This window comes from Hirundo rustica, chromosome 3, assembly GCF_015227805.2.
Source record: "Hirundo rustica isolate bHirRus1 chromosome 3, bHirRus1.pri.v3, whole genome shotgun sequence".
Taxonomy (NCBI): Eukaryota; Metazoa; Chordata; class Aves; order Passeriformes; family Hirundinidae; genus Hirundo; species Hirundo rustica.
In genome coordinates this window covers 84,372,589-84,394,201 of record NC_053452.1, presented here as the reverse complement: position 1 = coordinate 84,394,201, position 21,613 = coordinate 84,372,589, and the positions used below count along the sequence as shown (strand labels likewise).

General features: G+C 37.7%; 1 protein-coding gene and 1 long non-coding RNA gene across 2 annotated transcripts in view; one reads left to right on the top strand and one right to left on the bottom strand.

Moving 5' to 3' along the window:
• Nucleotides 1–21,613, bottom strand: part of IMPG1 (interphotoreceptor matrix proteoglycan 1) — a 53,944-nt gene that overhangs the window by 29,773 nt on the left and 2,558 nt on the right. Inside the window, exons 2-8 of the mRNA XM_040059602.1 lie at nt 11,476–11,709; nt 6,971–7,137; nt 6,735–6,763; nt 4,165–4,232; nt 3,044–3,129; nt 1,844–1,990; nt 491–549 (exon numbers count right to left, since the gene is read on the bottom strand). Coding sequence (XP_039915536.1) covers nt 491–549; nt 1,844–1,990; nt 3,044–3,129; nt 4,165–4,232; nt 6,735–6,763; nt 6,971–7,137; nt 11,476–11,709 — 790 coding nt within the window. The remainder of the gene's footprint in view (nt 1–490; nt 550–1,843; nt 1,991–3,043; nt 3,130–4,164; nt 4,233–6,734; nt 6,764–6,970; nt 7,138–11,475; nt 11,710–21,613) is intronic.
• The window catches only part of LOC120750680 (uncharacterized), a 31,367-nt gene continuing 12,349 nt past the window's right edge, over nt 2,596–21,613 (top strand). The window contains exon 1 of the long non-coding RNA XR_005700100.2: nt 2,596–2,729. This is a non-coding gene — a long non-coding RNA (uncharacterized LOC120750680). The remainder of the gene's footprint in view (nt 2,730–21,613) is intronic.

Below are 21,613 nucleotides of genomic sequence, written 5' to 3'. Positions count from 1 at the left end.
AAACTTTTTAAATTGTTTGAAAGGCCTGAGAAAAAACTACTGCAAAAGTTTTATATGTGTGAACATGTATCCTCCTGCAACCCTCTCTTGCCAAGGCACCTTCACTGACTCATGCAGGGCAACAAAAATTTGTCATCTAAATAATCATGTTACTTTATTACGACTCTCTTGTCATTTAAAAAAGTCCTTAATACAAGGTTGTTAACAAACAATTCAAAGAATTTTTTGTATCCTTCAAGCTTCAGGGAATCAAAGCTACTTTTACTAAGTAATTCAAAACCTCATAGTCTCACTTGGGATATGTTTGCACTTCCTATCATATCATCCCTATGATATTCCCATAAAATTGCTTTCTGTTTACAGCAATACGTGCTCCACTGTTCTACAGGTCTCTTCCTTTTTGAGGAAAAAAAGGAAGATGAGAACAGGCTGCTATTGAGAGGAGCTGGCTAGGAGACAACAAAAAAGAGAGCCCCATTTTTTTACTTACTTGAATCCTAACACGCGGATTTCTTTGAATCCTGGAAGTTTCTCAAATATTTTTTTCATCTATAGAAAACCATTAAAAAAAAAAAAAAAAAAAAAAAAAAAAAGTTCAGCATAAAAGACTAAAAGGCAGTCACAAGTTGACTACCTACCTAGGCAATATGTTTTCATATTTTAGAATGAGCTTTAGGAAACAGTCTCAAGTGCACTCTTTTGGGTATCAGCTTAAACACAATATTTGCTTTGCATATACTTGTTGTATTACCTGTTAATAGGCAAAAAGAAGCACAAAAGATTGCTTTTCTTAGTAATGTAATTATGCAAACAAGTGATAATTTATTTCATAACACAGCAAGTAAAACAACATGAATCAAATGGTTCTCATTTTCAACAGTTTTGGTTCATGAGTAATTTTGTGATTCAAGTCACCTGTAAATTGTTAATTATTTAGAAATATTAAGCAACTGCAGATGAGTTTAGATTATTTTACAAATCATTTAGAAAATAAACAGTTTTAACCATCTTGTACAAACAGGATGGCAATAAATTTTTAATTCTAATGTTAACAATAGTACAATTACGTGGTTTTGAATAGAAGATGCATAATATGTATAGTAAACAATGTCTGCAGGCACTTCTGTCTGAGGGTAATCCTGAAAATCTGCAGAGAAACCATGTTTTGCCTGCTCTGCCAATGCAGCCTTCACCATTTTTCTACACATATCTGGAACTGAACCAGGAAAGTGAAATAACTTCCACTAAGAAATGCTCATGAAACTGATGAGAGGTTTTAGTTAATTTTACTCAGAAAACCTTTTGGGAACCTCAAGTCATTAACTGCTATCAGTTAAACTGAATGCTGAGCATTTAGTTAATATTATTAATTGTATGAAAATACCACAGGTGTTCCAATTCTTACATAAACTATGGTAATGCACAATGAGTGTTTGTCCTTTGAAGAACAGTTCAGGCAACAGTAGCTAATTAGTTTTAATGTTTATATTACATTTCTCATTAGGTTTATTGTAGAATTTAAATTATGACAAAGTGCTGTCCATGAATTCCTGATTAAGTCTGAACAATATTCCTAAAATTATTCTGTTCATCAGTTATCTGAGGCTTCTATTGATGTCAAAGATGTTGGCTTGTTAGGCTGGTGGCTGAATAGATGGCTTAAATGAGGAGATAAGCTGATACCACACATGAAGGAATTGTGAAGGTCTTGAGGAAACAGGATTGGCCTGTTTAAAGTGAGGGCAGTAGATTCTAATCCTATTTTGTGGTGAAGGTAATTTCATCATATGAACCTCAGCCAATGTACAAAGTCAACATTTTTGCATTCACTAAGCGTCCCTACCTGTAGCTGAAATTTGGCAGCTAGTTGTTGGTACTCCGGGGAGTTGGGGTCACTAAGTTCAGCTGTGTACTCCTGATCAGTGAGAGTGACACTGAATTCCACCATTTGCTCCACAGGCAACTCAGGGACTGCATTTGTTCCCAGCTCCTGGAAAAGGCAAGGACAAAAAGGGAAGAAATAAAACTACATGATTTTTTCCCCCCCTCCACAATTCAGTATTTAATAGGTAGAAATATTCCTGTTTAAGCCCATTCCTAAAATAACATTCTGAGCTATATTCCACAGAAGGTGAAAGTTCCTAGGTATATCTTTTGGCTTAATTCTCCTGCCTTTGCAAACAAGTTTCTATTACTTGAGAAGTAACTTGAGAGTTGCCTTTGATATACATAAATGAAGGCAAAGAGAATCAAACCTTTCTTGCACAGAGACTGTTACCAAGTCCTAGTTCCATCATCATAAAGTCACATAGCTGTTTCATGTTCAGAGGTTTGCATTTGTTTTTTTTTTCTGATAATAAAATGGAATTATCCTTACTCATGATATACCTTTCTTATGGAGTTGACTTTGCTGCTATTAAAAGTTGTCTAATTTTGTATGTTGTTTCCTGACAGCATGTGCAGCTTTTCCCTGCACTGTGAGGCCACACCTCTGTGCTGAGACCACAGCAGCCAGGAGAGGGAAAACCAGAGCCCCTCCCAGCACCCCTCCCCTCTCTCAGAGGTCTCTCTTACAGCGGGTGCTGTTAGTGTGCAGAGGGGCAGTCCCCAGTGCCCTGCTGCATGGCTGCTCTGAGAACACAGCAGTGGGGAACCCTCGGACCACTGGCTGGTCAGAAAAAGGCAAGGAAGGCCCAGTCCTATCTCCTGGGTGGTGGAAAGCCCAGCAGGTATGCTTTTTTGGCATTGTTTAATGAAGAGAGATTTTACAAAATGGTGCAAAATAGGCAACAGTCCCCTCCTTAAAAAATGAAAACTGCCTAAAACTGGCTGCCATGCTTTTGTACTTTCTATTATATCCTCAGAAAGCGTCATGCTATACTCCAGTATATAACAGATGCTAATAAACCCCTTCAGTCTTGCTAGCTGAAACAGAAGGGACCGCTTGTTTTTAAGCTCTGTTTATAAGGTTTCTCCCTATTTCTTGTTAGCTCAAAAGGAAAAGGTGAGTGAAAAAGTGGGTAGGAGCACAGGCTATGCTTACCTTTGCAGGAGTCTTTGTGTCATTGAAAATTTCGTTGAGCAATGTGCCATTGGGTGCGTATGGAGAGAGTGGTGTGCCAGGAGAGCCTGCGGAGGAAAAGGAAAGAAAAGTCAGGAAAGAACGGATTGCACATCAAAAGTCTCCCCCTTTGTGTGGGGGTCAGGTGTCAGCTCACAGGAGCAGCTTTCCCTCAGGAGGATGTGCTGGAGCACAAGCCTGTGCCAGTGGAAGGTGGCCATGACTTAGGGTGTGGGTAAAACGGCTGTGTTTTATACAATAGACAACCTTTCATCCAGGTCAGACATCAGTGGTGCGGCATGTGTCTGACTGAAGGCAAAAATGGCACTGACTGTGCATCAGGGAGTTAATAATATTGCGTGAGTTAATAATATTTGGTCATTTCCTGTCATGCCACATTGTGTATCCCCAAGTGTCTAAGCTTAATTTTGCCAAGTGAGATGTTAGTGCCTATGACAGCTACTTCTCTTTAGGGCTCAATATAAAGTACCCAGAGACACTGACAGAGTTTTCCACCTGGAGGCAAAGTTACCATGCTAGAAGTCCTTACCAATAAGATTCTGTTATATTTCATAAGAATATATGTTCAGGATGGTTTCTCCTTGAACCAAAATGATCATATCTACAGATTTTTATCACTGCATGAATTGCTATTATTTTAAAGAATTGTAGTGCACAACAGGGTTGGTAGGCCTAATTGTAATAATCTGATCAATTTACTGTCTTGGCATCACTCTGACTTTTCTTGCTTGTCCACCTTTATCTGCCTTGCTTGCTTATTTCAGTTAACAAAATGCAGCAGCTGACATTCTAAATGGTATTTTATAACTGAAGAAAAAATAACCCTATATTATCTAAGTTTGAAACTAGGTAAACATATATATTTGAAGACAGACTTTGAATGCAACATTTGAGTAGCAAATATGTTCTAAAGAGATAATAAAAGTCTTTTCACAGATTATTTTGCTAAAACATTTTCATTCCACTGAACCTGTCGTGCTTCTACAACATTCAATAAATTATAGCCTTCTAAGACCTTAGAATCATTTGCCTTAGCAATTTTATTTAACAGGCAGACACAAAACAAGCAGATTTGATTTTACCTGTAGAAATGGAGGGAATGTCTTCCACCTTTTTGCCTCCTATTTTCTCTGCTGATATTTCATCTTTCCTATCAAGCAAATAGAAATGAGTGATTTAATTATCTGCATATTGTACCAGCAATGACAGAAGTGTAAGACACCAAAAACATATAGAAATGATCCCTATATTAAATGTAGTTTAAATGAGAGGAGTTACCTCTAATATAATATTTTGTCACTTGATTAAACAGGCAGTGGAGCAGCATAAGGACTACCAACCCTGTCAGGATTCTGCTCATGAAGTTTTGTGACAAATTTTGTCAATGCCACCAGAGGGATGGGATCACAGAGATTAAATCAGTGCACTAAGTCTGTTTTGGTTTTGCTTTTTTTTTTTTTTTTTTTTTTTTTTTTTTTTTTTTTTTTTTTTTGTGTGTGTGTGTGTGTGTGTGTGTGTTGTGGTGTTTTTTTGTTTTTGTTTTGTTTTTTTAAACTCTTGGAAGTCAATGAAGGGTTGGTTGACCACTGTCTAAAATGGAAACAAGGCTTCTTGTACATCACCTAAATCAGTCTTTGTCTTCCTTGCTATTTCTCATCCTATCAAGGTAGAGAAATAGCTTTTGGATTCTTCTATTTTTAGAGCCAATGGGCATTTCAGGTTCCAGGTGTGTTTCACATGGTGTGGTGTGAGAAAAAGTGGGTGGGATTATTTTTCAGTTGTCAGCCTGTGTTATAATACCAAAAGGGTGCTTCCAAATACTTATAGTAATTCAGATAATTCAGATTCCTGAATGCAGATTATTCTGAGATGTAGAAATGCTAGTGTTTTCTTCTGGATGTAATAGTCAATGGATAATGCCTATCATGGTCCCCAAGGAGGACAGCTAAAAACTCGAGTAAGAATATGGTGGGTAGGATGCATCACAGGATTTGGTTTGGTTTTGTTGATAATTATTTTCTGTTTTGTTTTCATGTGGTGATGAATACATTTTTAATAACTATTATTAGCTTGCTTGAAAAACAGCAATAGTATCTATCTCTAAGTACATTTAAAAATAAATATATTAAAGATTTTTTTACTTGGAATAGAAAATATTCTATAGCCTTAAACCCAAATAGTTAAAAATTTGTAGCTTTTAGGAAAATGCAGGTTCTTAGATAAGAATCCTCTAAGGGATATGTTGAGATTTTTCTCTCCTGAAATTGGGGAGGAAAGTATAATTCCTCAAATTTTCTGCAGTGCATACAGATGGAGTGTTTGTGAAAACTGGTATCAATGAAAGAGGTAAGGGCACTGCAGATTTGTAGTGTGGTGTTAACTGAGACAGCACAAAGCTTGTAGCATAGACAGAAAAGGTGTCTGACCTGCATTTCTATACAGGAACAACCTAGATATTTAATAACATAAATAAAGAACATGAATGCATGATGATTGATTTACCACATCCTCTGGGTATCTTGCACAGTGAGAACTGAAGTATTATTTGTAATGCTTTTACAATGTTAGCCAGTTACGTGTTGTATCTATACTTGGAGACTGAGTCTCTACATGACATCTACAGAAGATATAAAATATTTTCTAAGCCACACAGTAGTAAAGATGAAGTCCAACCATGCATAATCATTGCTGTCTGTATTTCCAGCTAAAGTGCAAGCAATTTAATGGAATTTTCTTCGCTTTCTGTTCTGTGTCTAGGGAAAACAGTACTGGTCACAAAGAACCTAAGAACTCTGTGATCACTCACTTCTCTTAATGCCTTGCTGCTGCTGCTTGCACAAGGATGAATGAAAAGGCCTCCCTTTGGATTTCCAGGGGAGTTCAATTAGGCCCTACGTTACTAAAGATAAGTCAGATCTCCCATGTCAGAATGAATTAAGATACATTAAGACCTCTGATCATGAGACAGTATTAACTCTATGAATGGAAAAAGATTATTTGCCTGAAAATATCTTGAAAATCAGAGAAAACTTGAAGGAAAAAAAAATACATCAGTCAGAAGTTGTGGACAATGGTTTGTCTGGCTGCACTATAGTGTATATATATACACAGAACAAAAGTTCAGTATGGTAGCTTTAATCCTGCCCTTCTCCAACTTCTGAGCATTGCCAGAAGCATACTTTTTCCAAAGAGTTTACAGAATAAAGTATCACATTAATTAACATGGTCATGATGTCAAAAAATACAGGAGAGATCTAAAGTGAAGGCCTAGAGTTTTCGTGTTATTGTTTAATGTAGCCCCTCAGCTAAATTTTATTAAGGCGACTTTCCTCTTGAGAATTATAGCAACTTTTTCACACTTCAAATCAACAACAGCCTAATGCAAAGCTATGTCTCTGTCAGGGTTTCATTCTCACATTAGTCTGAGAAAGCATTCAGTGGTGTCTTGAAATGACCAGGCATTTGGCCACATCCATTATTTGTGATCCAATTACTGTGCTCTGTGATATATCCAGTGTACACACCTCTCACAGCACACACCAAATACGCCACAGGGCTATCTGAGTATCTGCTCACATCCACAGACATCTACATGTATCTTTTCAAAGAAGGCAGTAACATCAAGTGGCAAGGTTCTACTTGTGCTACTTACCTTTCCTGGAAGGTTCTATGTTTCACTCGCTGCAAAAAGATTAAGAAAAACAACATTTTACTAGTGGGTGTATCCAATCATTAAGCCTCTTAGCTCTTTTGTTTACTATGCTTTAACATTTTCCTTCTAAGACATGCCCCCTCTTTTTCCTGAACAATATTTTGCCCTTAAATAAGCAGGTGGGGAGGGACTTGGAAGTCTCTCCAAGTTTCTAAACAAATGTGAGTAATCCTTACCCGTTGAATTATTTCCAGGTGCTCTTGGGAATTGCTGAAGTTTTTGCCAATGTCGAATATGCAAAAGGTTTCCCTCTGGCAGGCAGTAACCCAGTTCTGATATTCAGAGGTATCAGGAATCCGATCCAGAAAAATACGGAAGGCTTCCCACACAGCTTCCTGGCAGACTGAGTAAGAAAGGGGCTGGGGATAGATGCTTTGTACCAAATAGTAAGCTTGAAAACCTTTTAACATTGATTTGGCATTTACACATTCATCACTCAAGATGAAGGAACGCATTTCTTCAAAATGTTGTTGAAAAATTCTTTTAGAGAAAGGGATTTTCAAACTTATTAGAAAAACCATTTTAACCAAAACTTGCTATTAATTTAAAAGCTGTTGCCGTTAGCACTTTTCTTTGCAAAGCTCATTACTGTGAGATGGGACATTTATTTTCAGTACTTGATGCCTTTTTTGGCTTAGAGTGAGTTCATTATCTGCAATATCTAAAATATTGGTGTCTCTGAAATTAGTGCAGTAACTATACTCTAAACTTGCTGTAGGGATGTACTCACCTAGCTGTTTTAGGGCCCCTCAATAATATCTCAGGAACGACCTGCCCTCCCAGTAGAGCAGCTGCATGTGGAGCAGATGTTGTCAGGTTATTAAAAAGGAACAGGCTATCTTTTGAAGAGATTTATTTATTATGAGCTAGCAATTAAAGCTACTTTAATCTCCTTTTTCATGCAACTCTGGTATTTGTTTTTCTGAGCAGTTACTGCTGAATAAATATATACAATCTGATGATAAGTAATCCTGTTACCAGATAAATGTAACACATGACCAGTTGAGGAGGCATTGTAGCGTGTTCTCCTAGTTTGCCCCACATAAGGGACTGTCCTCATGGTGACCTAAGCTATGATGTATTACTTCAGAGTTGGTATAAGGTCACAGTAGGCTCAAGTATCCAACAGCAACTGTCTGAGCTCCCTACATCTGAGATGTTTTGTGTTGTGTGCTCATCACTGGAAGCATGCAATACATATATATGTAAAAAAAGAATAAAATTATCTAAATTTTCTTAGTAGGAAAATTCTCTAGAGGTCTGATGTGATCCACAGTGCTTTTTGAGTTACAAATGGGTCATGGGACTTGAAGGGGGAGAGGTCATCTCCTAGGCTTTAGACACAGAAAAGAATCTGAAAATATATATCCAAAACAAAGTGAGGGTAAGTTTGTCCCACAGATGGGTACAGGCTCTCAGGCCCCAGCACCTCTACCAGATTTACCGTGTTTTCAAGCGTGCCTTTTTTTTTTTTTTTTTTTTTTTTTTTCCTCCCATTTATCAGTTTCTTCAGATAAATTAACATGCTCAGCTGGGAGGGCAGAAGTCTTTGCCAGAAGTTCTGATCTTTCCTTGAAGGATTTTTTTTTTTTTTTACATTTTGATGAAAGACATTGTAATATGGAAAATACGCAATTGTTCAAGGGAGCAAAGACATGTTTTATGAATGAGTTTTATGAATGAACAAAATATTCATCTGCAGAGTGTGTTTTGTTGCTTGCTTTTTGGGAAGTACTCCAGTTTGGGTTGAAGAACTGGATTGACACCTGCTTAGAAAATTTTGTGAATGTAGGACACTGCTGGGGAAAAGGAGTAGAAGTTTAAACCTTCTCGCACTACAAGACTTAATAACATCCAATATCCCAACTGATATGCTGCTCTCCAAAAAAGCTGGTAGTATTGCCATATTCAGTTTTTTAGATGCAAGAGTCATAATTACAATTTTTTGAGTTCGGGTTAATGGTACCTCTCTGTTTCAGGATAGCTTGTGATGTAACCAGGAAAATTCAGTGATCTGAGATGTAACCAGGGAATTTCAGAGACTTTCTGGATTAATTTCTATTTAAGAAATGCTTTTTGGTTCAGCCTCTGTGACACATTTCAGATTTCTGTCTAATGCCCATTGGATGCTACAATGGGTGCTAAATATTTTTATAGGAATAGCTACAGACATTAGTGTAGCTATTGTGTGGCTGTAGCAAATGGCTGCTGAGTAAAATTTTTGTGCCTCTACATCCAGGTCTCATTTCAGAGGGAACTAGTTGGTTCCCTGGAAGAGAGCTGAGGAGCAGCCAGGTTACACACATGAATGTGAATGGATGGTGTCTGATAAAGAGGAAAAATAGATAAGGAAAAGTGATCTAGGGAGTTGATGTTGCCTTAGATACTTGTATCCCAGAAATGCTGACTAAGTTTTAGAATTAGATTTGGACTGTCCAGCTGCAGTGCAAATACACACATTTTTCTAATACAAAATAGAACAGCTACAGCATGAAAGACTGGGAGAGGTAGATGAAGCAATAGAGAAAGCTGGACCAAAAATTGGAATGGTAACTCGATAGGCAAGGGAAGTAAAAAAAAAAAAAAGAGCTGGGAATGGACTGACCTAGTGGAGAAACTCTCGTTTTTAAAATGTCTCAAATATATATTCTTTCCTAAGCTCTTTTCATTACTTTCTAGCTATTATCTCAGTGTTTATTGTACACCAACACTGCCATAGACTTAATATAGCGACAGATACACCAACGCATTTGTGAAATGACCATTTAATAATTCCAATACTTGTCTTAAATTGGTGCTATTGATTTTGAGTAGCAATGATGGTACCTGCACTTTTGAGAAAGGTGGTAGTTCTTTCGACACTAATGGAAACACAATTTGTTCTTCATGTTCAGCCATGCTAGAACACTGTGTAATTACTCTGACTTCATTAGTCCTTTGAGTGCATTGTTTTATTTTCTTCTGGCAACTATCTTGAACCCTGCTGATGCACATGTAACATTTGATTATCTATGTAAAAATAAAGCATGAAATCACAGATTCACTGAATTTTTTAGGTTGGAAGAGACCTTCAAGATCATCGAGTCCAACCCGTCTCTAATACCTCAACTAGACCATGACACCAAGTGCCTCATCCAGCCTTTTTTTAAACACTTCTAGGGATGGTGACTCCACCACCTCCCCAGGCAAGCTATTCCAGTACTTTATCACTCTTTCAGTGAAAAACTTTTTCCTAATATCCAGCCTATATCTCCCTTGTCGCAGCTTGAGACTGTGTCCTCTTGTTCTGTCTGTTGTTGCCTGAAGAAAGAGACCAACGCCCAGCTGACCACAGCCACCCTTCAGGAAGTTGTAGAGAATGATAAGGTCACTTCTGAGTCTCCTTTTCTCCAGGCTAAACAACCCCAGCTCCCTCAGTTGTTCCTCGTAGGGCTTGTGCTCCAAGCCCTTCACCAGCCTCATTGCCCTCCTCTGAACACGCTCAAGCATCTCAACGTCCTTCCCAAACTGAGGGGCCCAGAACTGGACACAGCACTCAAGGTGTGGCCTCACCAGTGCCGAGTACAGGGGAAGAATGACCTCCCTGCTCCTTCTGGCCACACCATTCCTGATCCAGGCCAGGATGCCATTGGCCCTCCTGGCCACCTGGGCACACTGCTGGCTCATGTTCAGCTGCTGTCACCAGCACCCCCAGGTCCCTTTCCTCCTGGGCACTGTCCAGCCACACCGTCCCCAGCCTATAATGCTGCAGGGGGTTATTGTGGCCAAAGTGCAGGACTTGGCACTTGGACTTATTAAACTTCATCTTGTTAGACTCTGCCCATCTGTCCAACCGTTCCAGGTCTTTCTGCAAAGCCCTTCGTCCTTTCAACAGGTCGACACACGTTCCCAGCTTAGTGTCATCTGCAAATTACTAATGAAAGACTCCATGCCTTCATCCATGTCATCAATAAAAACATTGAACAGAACTGGCCCCAGCACAGACCCCTGAGGGACACCACTGGTGCCTGGCCACCAGCTGGATGCAGCACTGTTCACCACCACTCTCTGGGCCCGGCCATCCAGCCAGTTCCTAACCCAGCAAAGAGCGCTCCTGTCCAAGCCACGAGCTGCCAGCTTATTTAAGAGTGTGCTGTGGGAGACAGTGTCAAAAGCCTTGCTGAAGTCCAAATAGACAACACCCACAGCCTTCCCTGCATCCACCAGGCGGGTCACCTGGTCATAAAAGGTGATCAGGTTGGTCAAACATGACCTACCTCTCCTAAACCCATGCTGGCTGGGTCTGATACCCTGGCCATCCTGTAAGTTCTGTGTGATGGCACTTAATATAAACTGTTCCATTATTTTGCCAGGTACTGAGGTCAGACTGACTAGTCTATAATTACCAGGATCCTCCTTTGCACCCTTTTTGTGAATGGGTGTCACATTGGCCAGCTTCCACTTGTCCAGAACCTCACCAGTGAGCCAAGACTGGTGGTAGATGATGGAGAGTGGCTTAGCAAGCTCATCTGCCAGCTCCCTCATCACTCTGGGATGGATCCCGTCTGGTCCCATAGATTTATAAATCAATAGCACATACACTGCCTAAAGGTGAAGAACAAGATTCTGGAAAATTACTGTGTTTCCCCAGTTAAAGGAAAGACTTTGAAGGAAGAAGTACATACTGCAATAATCATCTTACCTCTTAATCTATAGTAAGCTTGGTGACTGGCTAAAATTTGCTTCACTGATTCTTGTGGGCAAACTTTCACACCAGTTGAGAAAAAGGATGACCTCTTTGTTCGGTGTTTTGCCATGTCAAATATCCTCCTTATGGTTGATATCCTGGACCGCTTTGTTGTTCTTTCTGTTTTGTCTGATCCTGAGGTGACTGTGAGATGTTTGGTTTCAGCACGGTTTATTTTATTAGGAATTTCTGTAAAAAACCAAGAAAATACATAAATGTACTTTGCCTAGGCAGTAGGTATTCAGTGCAAGTTCATGTCTTGAAAATGGACAGGAATTTGAGAAAATTTTTTTGTTACATTGTAGTGGAGCCGATGCACTGATTGATTTATTGTGCAGAGAGGAAGTGGCCTCTGACCACATGGGGGAACCGAGGCTCTAGCGCCTTGGTAACTGATTTCCTTGTGTTCAACATGTGACCCTAGGACACACAGGGTAAAAGTTTCAGAAGCTCTAAATCCTGTTTTCAAAAGTGACTTTGGATTACATCCACAAAAGTCACTTAAGTGCTTGAACCTTGTGCTACAGCATCTCATTTGTGAGCATATCGCCCTGTAGGAAAATTTACAGTACAGTGATAAGTAATGTCTACAATAGCAGATAAGTAAAATGAGAAATAGTTGTACCTTACGTTTTTAAAATCTTATCTTTCCTTTGGGCTTCAAGGAACATCTCCCTCCAAATCAAATTCATAACCTTGAGGCTATCCCAAGAACTAGACCCTGACACTTTCAAAAGCTGAAGAGGAGTTTTATTGCTTTTGGGAAAAGAAAGGCCTGATTACAGTCTCTCTTTTACTCCACAGTGCACTCCTCTATCCTTCCCTCACCCAAACTGAAGTATTAATTAGAACAGACTATGATTGTTTCTTTGCAACTGGATGATAGGTTGTGAATGCTCTGGCATCATATCTCAATAAATATTCAAATGTTCCTGGCAAAGTGGAACAGTTACAGTAGAAAAAAGTGAAATCAGTGACTAGGATTTGAAGACCTAGGATTAAATTTTACTTATGAAGTTATTCAGTTATGAAAAATGGAAAAGCTAGGCTGTCAAGATAACCTCAAGCATAGGAACCCCCATCACAAAAATTCAGGACTCATCTGGTTCCACTTCCTAAGTATTTGTGTTGCAGTATTACGTGACATAGCAGCTAAATTTAATGTGAAAAAAAAAGTTAAAAATATTGAATAAACTACAGATTTAAATGAGCTGAAATACAGCCTTTTGCAGGCTCATGTGATGGGAACAATGAGTATTTTTAGGCTATCTTCCAAAATTTTGTATACGTGTTAACAAAGATGTTAAAGTGAATTTGGAAATACCCTTTTTGGTTGTAATTTGATACAGTAATTACAGATGAAAAATAAAGGAAAAATAGAAGCAGAATAGAAGACAATTTGAAAAAAAATAGAAAATTTTAAGCAAGGTATGTGTGTTCCTGAATCCGGATGAATTAAGTGAAAAAATTACTTGGAAAAATGGTTTTAAAAATTCTAATGGAAGAATAATGGGAAATAATAGGGTTAAAAAGGAGTAAGTTTATTAGGAGTAGCACTATCAAGAAAAATAAGAGTAAAAAATTATCAGTTTGCTGGAGATAGAAGAAAGGTCATGCTGCATATAACAACACTAATTATCCCATTCTTAGGCAAATCAAGAGAAAATAAGGAAGGTTAAAAACACATTATCTTGACAATTTGGAATTGTGTTAATTAAATGTTTAAAGAAAAGTGGGCAGATAAATGATAAGAGAAAAATAATTGAAAACCATACTTTAAAAAAAAAACAGTAGTAAGTGAAATGAAGGATGGGGAAGGTTCTACTATGTGTGTCAGTAGACATATGTTTGTATGTCTACTTATATATGTCTCAGTTCTTACTAATTTCCAAATGAACATCCACTGTTTACTGTGTAGAAATCAGAGTAGTAACATCTATATTTTGAGATAGGTACTACTCTGATATGGATAAAAGTTGTCATCTTGATTGTGATGAATATTGTCTGAAAGAAAGGAAATTATGTAACAAAGGCAATAGGTGGTTGGTATTACTTTTTAACAGATGCCAGACACAGTGACCTGCAGACCTATAACTTCCTAATTGTTGCAAGGTAATTGAAAATGATGATACAGTCATATAATATTTGGCATGAAATGGAAGTAATTTTTCCGCATTAATGTCAGGTCATGAACCATAAACTGCATAAAAAGGAATTTCCCCTGTGAAAACCTTTTGTTGGGTTCAACAGAATCCACAAGTGGCCAAACACTGAGTCAGCTGAGACACATAGTTATTTAAACATTATATGGGATGAGGGAAGATGATCCAATGCCATTGAAATCTCAAAGCAGATTCATGAAATCCTCTGGAGGAAAGAATCAAAAATCCACATGGGATGTAGCCAGTTGTAAGTTCGTTACCTTTCACAAGGTTTATTAGCTGCAATAGACCAGCTGCCCAGGCAGGCTGACCAACTGGGGCAGAGGATTTTGTCACTAAGCTCTTTGATAGCTTTTGTATGGAGCAGAGGCCTTTCTTGAAGGATTTGCTTCTTCACCAGGATTTACCTCTAAGTCTTTAACTTGAATTAAGAATTATACTATTCGTAAAACTGACAAAGGAGATTCTTCTCAAATGATTGTAATGGTTTCAAAGTCTCTGTGTTAGGGTGCCTATTTGGGCTCTTCATTCTGAGAAGTGACCAGATATTTTCTGCTTTCAGCTTACACTGTTCTGCCACCCTATTTAGGATGGGTGTAAATTTTTTAATTACTTTTCATTCTTTTCCTTCAATGCTCTTTTTTTTTGTTTGTTTTTTTCTGGGGGGGAGGCAGGGGGAGGAATCAGTTTCTGAAGTATATCTATTGCAATAGATTTAATTTAATTTGTATCTAGTAAGTTTCTCGTACTAGAATAACTTTAATTATCATAATTCTTTGAAATCACTTTTTTACTAAAGAAAAAATTTGAATTAGAGAAAGCACCAGCCTTTCTCTCCACATGATTGTCCTGTATGAATTTCCTAATATTTGCTGATTGTGAAGGGATGAAAACTTGCCTTCTGGCATAAACACTTCCTCATAATTCTTCAGATCTGTGTTTTCACCTGTGTCTGTGGAAATTCTGAACTGACAAATTTTTACCTAAGCCTCACTCATTTGCCAGCCATATACTTTACTAAAATATGCCTCCGTCTAAACTTTCTTAGATGCCTTGATTTCAGTGTTCTGGGTCCAAAAAAAAAAAAAAAAAAAATCAAAAAGGCATACACTCTTACGAAATTGAATCCATAGATATTAGTTGATCCCTTTTCACTGTGTGACATAGTAATTGAATAAACTGGAGTGATGCAAATTTTACAGGTACATAATTTGATCCCGTAAATAATCCAAATAACACTAGGTTTGTTAACATTTCTTAAAATAAATAACATCTGTAATTTTTTATAATTCTTTTTTCTGATACAAGCACATGCAACTAAAATATTCAGTGTTCACCAAAAATTTATCCTGCCCAATTTGGCTTATTATTTAACCCTGTTGTTTCCCAAAAGTGACTGTCTCAGCTTTACTTTTAGTTTTCTTTGATAGTCCTAGGGCAGAAAGACAGATAACTGTAGAAGTCTGATAATGCTTTACTCTACTTCAGCTAATCTCCAAGATGCCTTAAACAAAGGCCTAACTCTTCTTTGTTCTCACATGAAAGAATCTACACCATGTCCAAATTTTCCAGGTGACATACTTGCAGAAAAATATTGAGGTAGTTTTATCAAAGTTATCTACAGAATCACTGTCAGCTGTTATTAAATTCTGGAGTTTCTGACATCTAGTCCTGAACTTGAACAAATAAACCAAATTTTTTTTAAAACACCACAAAGCAATTTTCAAAATATGATAGAGCAATCTAATTCATATGGGATCTAATCAAAGTGCTTTGATATCCATACCAATCTCTCAAGTGCATAGTACTGCTCTTCAGGTTTTGGTTTCAGGCAGATAAATGGTATTCATTGCACATATTAAAAATCTGAAAATCTTGAAATTAGGCCAAGCCTCTCCTCTGTGTCTCTTGAGACCTGCATTATCAAATTTATACCCTAACTAAAATAACAAGGCAGGGAGGAACAGATTTCAAATAATTCTTAATAATCTGCATGTCAAAAAAAGGAAAAGTACATCACTATTGAAATGAATTCTGGAGGAAAAGAGGTAAAAGTTAGTCAGATAATTGGTCAGCTTTGGCTGCTTTTTTAAACTTGCTTTTATAAACATAGGAGCAAGAGGGTCTTATTCATACCTTTTTGTGTAAACGGAGTGGATGTTTCTCTATATAGCTTTATTAATTTCCCTCTGTTAATAATACCAGTTTTGGAAGGCCTCAGATTTTGGAGTTGGTAGTTGGAGTTGAAAAATTGCATTTTTCAGCAATATATCTGATCTCTGGGCAGGAACATTTATCTAGAGCATTATTTTGCCAGTAAACATTTATTTTTATTTGACCTGAGAAAATTTAGGTGTTAATAAATACTAAGAGAAGAATTAAAAATATAGTAGCTAGAGATGGACAGCAAAATTCAAGGTGACAAAATTGTTGAAGTCTGAATAATTCGTAATTAAAATCATCAAAAGGTTTGAAAAGTGTGAAAAAGCAGATTAGTCTGAAAATCAGTGAGTGGATCTTCTTAGGATAGAGAGGAATGCTTGATTGATAAATGAGACACATTGCCTGCACAATAAAGTAATATTTAAAAGACGAGGCTTATGTAAAGAGAAATGTCAAAATACAATGAGGAAAGCTTATCAGGAAGGTTAATTCAGCAAAGATCCGTGAAAGTGTTGCTGTTAAATTTATAGCGGAGCCAACATTTTGTTGATGATTGAGCCAGAGACAAAAGCATGGCTGACTAGTCCTGAAAAGTTGATCTTGAGATTACTTAGCGGGCTGATCAATGTAAACAGCAGATGGAGCATAGAAAGTACAAAGAGAGCTAATTCCTGGTCTCTTTTCTTAGTGGCATTCTCCTCCTGTCGTGGCAATAGTGAGGATCCCACATCCTAATGGCGCTTACCAGTGACAGGCAGGGTGCCCATATCACGTGCTCTCCTTATATTCCTTTTAAAATCTTTTTTTCATGGCATCTTTCCTCAGGTCTGTTGCATGGAGAGAGTCTAACTGGATTTGAAGGGGCTTAGATGATCAGGGAGAGATTAAAATATGGCATGGCTTTATCACCAAATGCTGCCTACATCCTGTGCGCAGCAATCTCTATCTTCCCATGCCGATGTGAAAGTGGCGGATTTACTCTTGCTGATGTTAAGGGCTGCTTTGCCAGTACTTTGTCAGATACTCCAATGGTGTTTGCTTTGCGTTTCCAAGTGTGTTTTCACAACCATGAAGGGCTCACAGTTTTGAAAAGTTCAGGGAATTCCATGCTAGAAAAATTAATGCTATTAAAAATTAATTAATTAAAATTAATTAAAAATTAATGCTAGAAAAAATTTAATCTGCTCAGGTCTTGTCTGAGAGCTCAGTGTCCTTAAACCCAAGGTTATATGGCTTGCTTGAAGTTATCTTCACATCCATTATTGAACTGCTTTTAATAAACAGAGCAAATGAACTTTGAAAGGAATTGCTGAGGGACTCAGCCATGATGATTGCTGCATCCTGGTGCGTCTTATCTGGGCTATAACTGGAGTAGCTGAGGCACAGGGAGGGAACTCACTTTGGATCTCACTTCTTTAGGTTTTGTGCACTTAGCCAGTGATCTGCTGAGTAAGAGGGCAGTAGTCACTATTGTGGGGAAGTTTTGCTGAATTTACATTCTTAAATGTGACTAAACAGTAACATTGCCTGTGGAATGAGGCCTGGGTCTCTAATTGTGGCAAGTCTGTTTCTATGGGGGACAGGTTCAGGCCTCCAGTTTGGAAGTTCCCTTGTCCAGCTGGCTAAAATTCACTCATGAACTTCCTGTACAAGAACCACAAAGATAATGGCTGCACACTCAGCACTATAGAACCCTTCTTGTACCTACTAATATCTTGTATAATGCAAGAATCAGCATCGCCTTTACATGTCAGGGAGGTGCCAGGCTCTGCTTGTGCAGTGGAGACTTTTTACAAAAGAGAAAATATGCCTGATCCCTGTATCTCTTGCTTGGATTCAGCATGACAAAACATCACCTTCACATATTCAGAAGCTGCACTCAAGCTCTCTGTGACACAGGAGAGGCTTCTGCTTAAAAGGTAAGTTCTATAATTTTCAACTTTTTAAAGGTTATGTTAATTTTAAAAAATTGATCTATACCAAGGGGTTTCCTTCTAAAGAATCCTGGAAAATGTTGGGTTTTCATAAATCCTACTTCTTGTCAGAAACGCATGATAATGGTTCTTTAAATGTCTATGAAAGGTGAAGAATCTGGTTAGTGTTAACATTAAGTCTCCCATGAATCTTTGTGATACATTCCTGTTGTAATCCTTATGTTAAAAATACCAAATATTTGGTTATAATGAAACAACCTACATCTTCATCCCTTCCTTCCCAAACTACCACAACCTCAGAACATGTATGGAAATAAATCTGAAGAAGAATGTGATAAATTATTCTGAAATATATGATATAAACAATGTCATTAGTAAATGTGCAAATTTTAATTAAAACTCCAAAATTTTTTGGTTTAATTGTTTTATGTTCAAAATTAGAAGATGGCATTAGTTCTTTATTAGAACCATTAGATGGTTCTTTTTCAGAACCCTTCAATTAACCTGGATTTACATTTTGGTACCAAAAATCACGACTGTCATCAACCAGTGGGCTCTTGTATTTCAACATGTGTGAAGAATTTAATTTCTGCAAGTAGGTAACACTGGGAAGATAAAATAGATACCAGAATCCCTCAGCTGTTCCCCTCCTCCTCTGCTCACACTTATCTATGTGGCTTTCTATTCTAAGTGGAGAAATGCAATTGATAACCAACTTCAGGAAGAAACAAAGAATTTGGAACAGTTTTTATGAAATTTATGTGTGCGCCTTATAAAAGACAAACAGTTTTGTCTCCCTCTCTAGAGCAGATAATTTAGTAGCTTCTTTGAATTATACTAATTATACAACTCATGGGAAAATAATTGTAGCAAATTATCTATCTATTATAGAGGAGAATAGAAAGCATAGCATGCAACTGGTAAGATTTTCCTGCTTTTGTGAATATAATTGTCATACACTAATGATGAAGCCACATTCACAATAAATGCTGTCTGTACACACCAGAAATATTGAACATGCTGAAATCTTTGAGTCAACATATAATTTTGACACATTTTCTTGCAACCTGTAAAAAAATAGTAAGAAACTAGTATTTTCATTGATGTAATATGTCTCTTTAAAGGTAGAAATTTTTACATTCTCTTTCAGACAGAAAGGTGAAAATTTTTATTTATCAGCTGTGCTCACTTCTGCTTCTAGAATTCATTAAAAAATATCAAAGGCCATCTATGCTTTCATTGCTAGTTTATGAATCTTGCAATAGCTGCTTGAAGTCCAGAACCTGGACTAGAAACAGCATTGAAGAGTGACTGCTTTTAATGCTCAGGTATGAAACGTATCTATTTCTATTTTTTTGGCCATCTTAGAAGAATTTCACCTGAAAGGCTGTTCTATTAATTGATATGGATATGATATCGAAGGATGCATGAAAATGCCTTAAATATCTGAGTAGTTCTTGGGGGAATGCTTCCAATCTGCACTGATAAAACACTCAGTTGAGCACCTCTGCTCTTACTTTTCTGATTAGTCATTCTCGTGAGAAAGTCAGGGAGACAGCATAAGTTCAAGTTCCAGTGGTGCTTTGCTATGTATGTCAACATTTCAACAGTTTTGATGGTATGAGACAAAAAGCTGCAGTGCAGAATGGGTTTATTGAGGTAACTGCATTCACATATGATGACAATTAGGATGTCTGGTGCATGAAAAGGTGCCAGAAGCACCAGGGTCATCTCTTTACTTCAGCTTGTGTAATTGGAACTGGTTGATTTTCCTGGCAGTTTGGGGTCATTCATTCTACGGTACAATGTACAGTCTGTGGCTGATTGACTCTACCTCATTTTGACAGAGCATGACTTGCGCTTAACCTAACTTAACTTAGTTATGTATCAAGCTGCACAGTACAGGTTTGGTTTGGAGGACACCTAATCCAGTACTTGATCTAAGCATGACAACTTATTCATCTAGTTTTGAGAGAGAAGAGGAAAGGGAAAAGATCTTGAATAAAAATGTCTTCATTTTGTGCCATCACCACAAAATTAAAGATGAGTGCATTGCTGCTTCCTGCCTGAAACTGCTGGGGTTTCTATGATCTGTGCTGAATTGTATGTATGGAAGGTATACATGCAACACAGCCACTACAAATGGTACAACAAGATTGTAAATATAAAATTGGGTAAAGTCTGGGGAGGTATTGAATCATTTGCGTGGCCAGAAAGAAGGTAATTTTGGCTCTGCACTGAAACAGATCTTTAGAAGCCAGTAGACCCTCACCACTGAAAAGCATGGTGGCCTAAGTACAGTTAGTTATGTAGCTGTGAGCTTGGGTCCTACTGATTTGCAGATGTCTTTGTAACCAGGCAGATACTCTGAGAATCAGCCCAGCAACCTCTGCTGCTCTCCTGCTTTGTGACTGCAGTGCTTTTAACAAGCCAGGACTTCAGTTTGTGTGTCACACCTCAGGTCCTCATGCTTTTATGAAATGAGGATGATAGTGTTACTCTGTCAGAGCAGGTGTTTGGTGAGGGTGAAACTGGTGGTGTGCTTGCATACAATGATAAGGCATGCTACAATTATGTAAGGGTATATATAAACACACCTACGCTGTGGCAGGTGGCAGGGTACTCCCAGAAGATTGTTAATCTTGTGTTTTCCAGGCAGGTTACTGTTCTGAAGTCTCTGTCTAGCAAATAGCACCTGGCAGTGACTAAATGCCAGCAGACGTGTATATGAATGCAGACAGATATTTCTTCCTTTTTAAGAAGGTTGTTATTTAATATCACACATTCTGAAGGGGAAGAAATTGAAACACAGTTTGGCTTACAATGTACAAACCTCGTGGCATCTACCAGATAGTGTACCTAATTCCTGAATAACATGGAAGAATTATGTGACAGAGAATGATCGCAAGACTAATTTTAATTCCAAAAGGAACTAGGTTGGACAGAGGTAAAAAAACAGAAGGAAAACATATTTAAAAGATTTCAAATCATCAAAATTCAGTAGAATTTATACTGATTTTTCCTCTGAGGAAGAAAAACTGTCTTCTGGAAAGAAAACACCATGTTTGCTATGTGATGGATGATTGCCATGTCACTTACTGCACTGCTTAAACCACAAAGACTCCAAAATTAGCTGAGTAATGAACATGAACAATCTGGATTTCTAGTAGGTTAAGACTCCCACTTATTGTCTTCTAGCCTGTAACTGAATGTCCTGTAGAAGGAGAAAATCTTTGATTATTAATATTGATCATCTTGTCCACAGGTGTTTTCCGAGAAGAATCCCACATATCTTGCTGTTCACTCACATGCAGTTCAGTAGTCCCTATGGCACACGTGTGACTATTTCTGGAATTAATCTTTATGATTCAGTGACAATGGTCTAGTATTTATATTAAAGTTTGTCTTTTAGCCAGATCAAATTCCATATATAGTGCAGCGCTGAATTTGTTTGAGAAAGGAGAGAAAAAAGGAAGTCTTACTTTTCATAAGTTTATAAGCCCAACCAGGAAAGCCAACTTTAACATGATAATTCTTGTTTTATGGATGAGAGTAGAAGATAATCTTATTGCAAAAAGCAGATACATCTTGTTTTCATTCTTTGTTGGAAGCTTTATATTCCTTGATTTTCCTTTTCCTTTGGCACAAGTTTGCTTAAACCTTTCTTTTAATTATTATTTTTTGAGGGCAATTATAGTAATGAAGATCTGAAACATTTATTGCTGAATTAGAAGAGCCTAGCGGGAAGGGGTGAGTCAGAATGAATTAAAATGATTTCATAGAGCACACACAAAGCCTTTGTGTCCTAAGGAATGGCTGAGTAAATAGCAGATA